Source organism: Gekko japonicus, unplaced genomic scaffold, assembly GCF_001447785.1.
Source record: "Gekko japonicus isolate JY-2015 unplaced genomic scaffold, Gekko_japonicus_V1.1 scaffold279, whole genome shotgun sequence".
NCBI lineage: Eukaryota > Metazoa > Chordata > Lepidosauria > Squamata > Gekkonidae > Gekko > Gekko japonicus.
This window is the reverse complement of record NW_015162485.1, coordinates 1,338,678-1,346,343: the sequence shown is the minus strand read 5'-3', so window position 1 is coordinate 1,346,343 and position 7,666 is coordinate 1,338,678. Positions and strand designations below refer to the sequence as shown.

The 7,666-nt window shown below is 42.8% G+C and overlaps 1 protein-coding gene across 1 annotated transcript in view; it reads right to left on the bottom strand.

Moving 5' to 3' along the window:
• Positions 1-7,666, bottom strand: part of SPATA17 (spermatogenesis associated 17) — a gene marked incomplete at its 3' end in the record, with an annotated part of 121,462 nt that overhangs the window by 6,585 nt on the left and 107,211 nt on the right. The window contains 1 exon segment of the mRNA XM_015405926.1: positions 5,750-5,898. Within this exon segment, the coding sequence (XP_015261412.1) occupies positions 5,750-5,898 (149 nt within the window).

Here is a 7,666-nt window from a genome sequence, read left to right as displayed (position 1 = left end):
CTTCCCTCCCTCCCCACAGAGAGCGAGAGAGCGCGCACAGGGGCGGGCGAGCAGAGACCCGAGCCTTTTCTCTCTCGCGGGGAGGGGAGGCTCAGCTGCCGGAGGGCGCAACTTCCCAGGGCTTCCCGCCTCTTATCCCTCCCCTGCTCCCCTCCCTCCCCACAGAGAGCGAGAGAGCGCGCACAGGGGCGGGCGAGCAGAGACCCGAGCCTTTTCTCTCTCGCGGGGAGGGGAGGCTCAGCTGCCGGAGGGCGCAACTTCCCAGTGCTTCCCGCCTCTGCTCCCTCGCTGACCGCCATGGGGCGGTGATCGCCGGGGTAGGGCGGCGGGGGGCGGGGCGCAGTTTGGTGCCCCTGAGGGCCGGCGCCCCTAGGCGAGCACCTAGCTCGCCTAGCGGGCGAGCACCTAGCTCGCCTAGCGGGCGAGCCGGCCATGCTTCCAGGCATGCTCAGAAACATGTAACATGTGGGCAAGTCATCTACTTCTGAATCTTTTGTTGTTGGGTCTTAGTGAGACTGACAACAGAAACATGCCTAAAAATACCTATGTGGGTTTCACCTTTAGAGGTCTTCGTAATGCCTACATTGATGTCGGACAATAAGAGAGTTACATATCAAAGACTATTAAACAAGAATAAAGAGCTAAATTCGTTGGAGACACTACAAGCATTGAAAATATTAATCTGACTGGTTGGGAAAAATTGCAATTACAGTCAAGGTTTACTAAAGATAAAGTAATGGATTTTTATCATGAAAAGACAGACCTAGACAACAACCTTTGACAAACTGATACAAAAATTGTATAACTTCTTATTGGTTGATGTTCTGCAAGATGAAACAGTTAAACCATCAATGGTAACATGGATGCAGGACATAGGATATAGTTTTGATATAGATGATTGGTTGAAAATATGGAAATCTACATCATATAAAGAAAATATACTCAAAATGTTTTACAGGTGGCACTGGTCGCCTGACAAAATGGCCAAATGTTATAAAGACGTCACGTATCAATAAACTGTTGGAGATGTAAGAATAATATAGGCACTTTTTTCCATATGTGGTGGCGGTGTGAGAAGATGTTAAACAGTTAATAACAGAGATTATGGACATAGAGCTACAATTGTTACCAGAAATGTACTTACTTCATATAATACCAGATGGGTTCATATACACTTACTGCATCTAGAATACTTGTTGCTAAATGTTGGAAAACCGATAGCTTACCTACTAGAGAAGAGTTGATCATAAAAATTTGTGATGTGGCAGAAATTGATAAATTGAATATGACACTTTTAGGAAAAGATGAAAAAACTTTCCAAAAAAGATGGTACAAAGTTAACAAATGGTTTAGAAATAATGTTTAATGTAAACTCCAAAATTTGATTTATATACTGCAACTTTTGTTTTTCTCTTTGTAATGTAAAAATCATAAATAAATTAAAAAACAACAACAACATGCCTTTATTATTTAGGCTGCAAACAAGGGGTTGGATTCTGTGATCTGTCAGTGGATCTTGCATATATTTCCCTCCTCTCAGCACTGTCAAGAAACTGGCCTTTTCCTAGCTGTTTCTTGGCTTTTCAGAACTTTGGTTCAGGCTTTTGGGCCTAGTAAAATTACAGAAGGGTTCTCTCTGGGACTTTAATGACATGCAGTTTCAAGAGAGATAAGGAATGGGATGAAGTCAGACACAGGTGCAGATGAGATCAGGGGACCCAGAAGCTTCAAGGCCAGGTACCAGGAGGGAGTTTTGCCTTCACATTCCATCGCATTAGTGCAAGGAATCTGGGGGGATGGGGGAGTTGCTTGAGTTTGTGCACATACTGTCTGCAGAAGTATGTGATCATGTGTCTTGGCAACACACCTCATTGGTCAACCAGAATTAGGCCAGCTACTGGCAGCCTGGCATAAAGGATGGCAATTCATTCTAGTTTGTACCTTTTGTTCAGACCTTTCTGGATACTTATCCTTTAGGCCATCTTTTTTCTGGCTTGGGCCTTGTGTGGCAGGAATACCTGGTCTTGGACTTTGGACTCTGAAACTTTACCTGGACTCTGTGTTTCAGTCTTGTCAGGTAACATCTGGGTCAGAGGACCAAAACTCACTTGCAACACTTGCCTATATAGAACTGTTGCCTGCGGAAGAGGGAGGAGGGGGGAAATTTTGCCCATTACCTTCCTCAGTGCACCCCTCCACACCCCATGTGGCTATTAGCCCACCTGGATCCTGTGACCCTGGGAATCAACTTTCCTGGGCCTGAAGGGAGGAGGAAAAGATCTCCAGTCATTGCACTAATTGATCACTAATTGACCACAGTATATTGCAGAACTACAGCCTATTTTGTTAGAACACCATCTGTTGGGGTTGATAATGTATACTGCACTCTAATAACTTGTATTCTGCAAGCACAGATACACATTATTGGCCGCTATGGAACAAATACTTAAGGCTGGATTCAAGCATGTGCATGGGCAATGAAATTCCCACAGCCTAACATCCCATGTTGTGTGTAGTTTTGCCTGTCTGTGCTGTTCTGGTGCTCACTATTACATGGTAAATTTCATGTCCGGAAATATGTCAATGGAAAAAAAGCTCATTTTTCAGACTTTTCAAGTACCCATGGTCGTTTGTCTGTAGATATGTAATAAGGAGAGTCGACGCCATTACCTGGGATAATCAAAGGGCCAACTTGATGTCCATTGCTTAAGAGGGATCTGCAGCACACACAGGACAAAAAAAACCCAGTTCCAGACCTAACTGCAGTGTGGGCAGTTGGTGGGATGCAGAAGAGTCAGGTCTCCTCTGCTTTGTGCATCCCTGATCTCACATGTGAGCCCAAGCTGGCTCCAAGCCCTGAGCTGTCACATGTGTACAGCTCATGCTTCTCCTTGCCAAGCCTTCTTTAGTGCTTGAAGGAAGTATTCCACATCCTATCCTCCTAGCCACAAGGTCTATAGGTCAAGGATAATGACATCCCTCAAGGGGTTCCTGTCTCAGGTTCATGAAGGTGCTGAAGCCCCAGGCTTCTGGTATGAGGATTACCCATTCATCCTCCAAAATTATGCATCAGGGTGCTCATCTAAATTGTACCATGTACCACAAAAACATTTTTCCTTTTTTTTTTTGAAACCCCCTAGACGGTAATTTTATTATTTTTCCACAAGACTACATAACTACAACAGAAAAAAAGGGAGGGACTACAACTAGGGATAAAGAAAAGATACCCACACTAACTAAAATCCCAAGAGTAGGAGATCATATCTGTGTTAAAGTACATGTTAGTAAATATGTGTTAGTATAACATTATACTTGTGAGTTCTTTTTTTTTTTTTACTGCTGCTTCAATATTAGTAAGTTTAGTATTTTGTCTTCATAGGGCCATTTTCAGAGTCCTTCTGCCCTTACTTCTGTTTTCTCTCTCTAAAATCATATACAGTTTTGCTTGCTCCCACTTCACCCACAGAGTCCTCATCTGTTCCAGAGGTAGCAGAGTCACTCAATTTTGTTTCTTCGTCTTTTTCATCTTCTGATCCCAGCTGCCGTCTCAAAAATTCCTTCGCTTTAAAGATGGAGTCAATCTTCTCTCTTTTGTCGTTAATTTTAAAGATGACACATTCAGAAATCCCCCCACCGATATTGTATTCCATTTGTTTGAAATGAGATTAAGTCCTTATAACTCTTCCTCTTTTGACGAATTTCAAATGGGATGTCTTTTAGAGTTTTAATCATTGTATTCCCAAATTTCAGTGGAGTTGCCGAGGTTGCCTTCAATATAACATCTCTGGTCTGTCTTCTTGCAAACTTGACTACAATCTCCCCAGGCAGGTTATTTTTTAAAATATAATTAGAGTATGCCCGATAGGCAGACTCTATATCTTTTGTTAGACTCGACTGCGCGACTGAACAACAACAACAGCCACTGATAAGCCTGTTACTGGAGTGATGATCTCTCCCAGAGTCTTCTTCAATTCTTCTTTCTCCTTTTCAGGCACTCCCTGGAATCTGAGAGTCAAATTGGCTTTCCTGCAGTTTTTGTTTTACTTCCACATCTTTCATTCTTTTCTTCATCTTTTTGTTCTCGGTGTTTCTCAGTTGCATGCTCCACTTTCTTTTCTGTCTCTGCCAGCTGGCGTTGCTGCAAGGCGAAGTTTTGATTTAGTGTAGCCAATTGCTGGTTAATACCACCGAGCTGCTCCAGTACCGGTTTTAGCATATCCACTAACGTCTTCATGACATCTGCTCCCTCTTCCAGTCTTGGACTCTGGCTGCCTTTTGGTTTTATCTTCCCTCGTGAAGCCGCCATGTTCTCTCTTTGTTTACAATTTAAAGCCTCTGTGCCAGAGCTCGAAAGATTAGTCTTTCCGCTAAAACCACTCAAGTAAGTCTCTCACAATAAAACACTGTTTCTCTCCCCTCTTCCCCCCTTCGCTTCATTGATCTATTCAGGCGCTTAGGAGGCGTCCCTCCTTGCGCTCTGCTTTTCCCATGGGGGGGCCCTTCATTTTAGAAAGGTAGTCTGTTTAATTCACACGTTCATTGTTGGTCATATCTGACCCCACTCTCTTTCATCGCTATTCCGCTTGATCTCCTGCGCTTGTCCCAGTTATATTGGCTTATACCCGGAGGTCACCCATCGGCTGGACCGTCAGGGTAGAGGGAAGCCTCTATTCTTTGGCATCAAGCCATCAAAGAGGCTAACCCTCGAGAGCCCTCTGGCCTGGAGCCCATCACACGGGCTCCGTGGGGGCGCCACGAGGTGGCACCCCTCCAAGCCAAAGGTGTGCTAGTCACCTCCTCGAGCTTCGAGGAGAGCAACCACGATCGCCGATCCATCCACCGGAAGTCCACAAAAACATTTTTCACACTGCTTCAGCCACAGGGGGCGATCAGCTCACTGCTTGGTCTGCCTTGCCACCCCACTTACCTCTTATGGCCACCAAGAGGCCCTCGTGCAAATCCCTCAAGAAGATGTCATCATCCTCATCCGAAAGGTGGACTTCATTGGCCTCATAGAGGTGCAGAAGATAATGCCATACTCTTGGGCACACAATATATGAGCATCCAGTTACAGGGACACCATGCTGCACCTCACAATTCACCTTAACCTGTGCTATCTCCAGGTGCCCCAAACTTGCTATTGAAGCATATATGAACATACAGTCAGCACACCCAACACAAGTGTCTTCAGATGTTCAGTGTCCACTAGGGCTTGCAAAACAATGGATTTTCCTGCATGTTTTTCCATGTTGCTCTCACCCTGGTGAATTAATATCAATTGGGGTGGAGGAGAAACCATTAGGTGGTGGTTGAGGGCTGGCAACAGCCAGCCCCACAGCATGCCCCTTCTTCCCACCCATGTGATCCGTATCAAATTTTATCTTTATGGGCTGTGAAATTCTTAACTATTTTTCAGGCAAAAGCAAATACCACCACAGTGATCAAATGTTATAGCAGAGGAAGGGAGTGTTGAACTTGGCTAGGTGCCAGGGCTGTGGGCAAATGCAGAGCTCTCTTGGCTCCACTTTACCCAAGATCCGCAGCTTATCACCTGAAGCTGCTACCCTTAAACAACTGAAGTACAGTGATTACATAATTACAGTCCAAAGCTCATATCAATTAAACAAAGCAGAGTTGCTTTTTTAAGGTTATCAGAATCAATGGCTACTTTTATTTTTATAAGCAGTAAAAGAAATTCAGAAGAAGAGACACAGTATAATGAAAATACCAAGAAAATGAAGGAACTTACTTATCATCATGTACACGGTTTCTCCACTCCTCTTGTTTGAGCTTTTCTCTGGCTTCCTCTAGTGAAACATTAGATGCCGTCACCCGCATGCTTGGCTCAACAGGCTTCAGGCGCTGCTGTAATACCTCAACGGCATCTCGAAAGGGACCCTTACAGGTAAAGGATAAAGTGTATGTTTTATGCTGGGGCTGCTCAACTTGTACTTATAGTTATAACTTGTAGTTATAGTTGTTGTTAACCACCCTGAGCCCCAAATTTGCATCATAATACTCAGACACTATACGAACTAAATATAATTTCTCTGAGAAGTCCTTGCAGAAGATGGAAACGTAAATCAAGATTCTACACATGCTCAGAATACATTTTCAGCTTAAATCTCATTTTGGTTCGTCTTGGACAGGGTGGCGGCGGCAGGTGTGCAGCCAACCAATTGATAGGTGGGTGGAAGTGCAGGAAGAGATCCCCCCTCCCCTTCTGCCTGTCCTCTTTCCATCCTTTTTTCCTTAGCCATTTGAATGATGTTTTGTCAGCATCTGAACCAAAGTGTGCCTAGGGAAATGCAGTTATTAGGGTAACTAACATCTTAATGCATTTAGGAATACAGAGGAAGTTGGGGGCTCATGAGGAGGGCCTGAGAATTACTAACTACGTGACTGGAGAATGTGCAAGTATATTTTCACATGAAGTCTCCAGTGTTGTTCATAATTTGTCAGGCTCTTTGTGAATAGAGCCTGGGAGGAATCCACCTATCTCTTGAGTATACCATCTGAAAATACAGGTGGAGATTTCACATAACTTGATGTTTTGCCACATCTTTTTTAAAAAGGTGTTTCAAGGAGAATGTTTCCAGTCTAGCGTTTCCCCAGACATGCTAGGTTTTCTACTTGTATTTATTATTGTTGTTATTGTTATTTGTGAGGCAGCAGTCACATAATGTGAACACCCACTCTCAGTCTGAAATGGTACACCCCAAAGGCAGGTTTATCACTTACTCTGCTGGCTGTGGAACTAGGCCATAGATATATATGGCCACAGACAACACTGTCCAGCATTGTACAAGTGACTTATATCACCTCTTGCCTTTAGGTAGTAATCAATATGAATTTGCCTACAGTATCACTTGCACTGTAATTCATACAATTTACAGGTGTTCTGACTTTTGCTGAGTCACTAATTACAGGATAGTTTTCTTTTACTATTGTTGTTCTTTTCAAGTGGTGAAGTAGTAAAACATTTTAGGGGAGGGGTTGTAAATATCCTAATCATGCGTCTTATTCTGAAGGATCTCTTTCTTTAAATAGGTTATCACTAACAAGTCACAGCTGGAGTTACGGCAAGGACTCAGTGAAGACTGCAGGGCTAATAAAAAGAAATGATTCACGCCTCATTTATGTTCACTTATGTTTTACATTAATAGAAACCAATAATAGGAACCAGTTACCATAAAAGTCATGGACCGTAAATAACACAAATGGCAAATAAGTATCATCTAGTACTTTTCACAGCTGGACAGGAGGATTGCTTTATTTGAAAGTTGATAATGAATTTTTTTTTACTGGAACTTTACTATTTAAAGGCATACCACCCCAATTCTCAGGCCTCTAGGAAAGAATCTAAAGAAGCAAATAATTATAGTGGTTATTATGCTTTGTGAATGTTTTTCTTCACATTAATTCCCTCCCAGAACAATTATGGGAAGAATAAATTTATTTTACTGGGACCACTACAGGGCTTTTAAAAGAACATAAAAGAAATAAAAAGTATATTAGGTTTCTCAGAATGAGTGTGACCAAGTAATTGTCTCAAAACAGTCATTGTTATTTGCTTATATTATCTTGTATTTAAAAAAGGAAAACTGCAATTAAGAACACAGAATGAGAAAAAGAATTAACCACATCTAGTTGATTGTAATTCTTA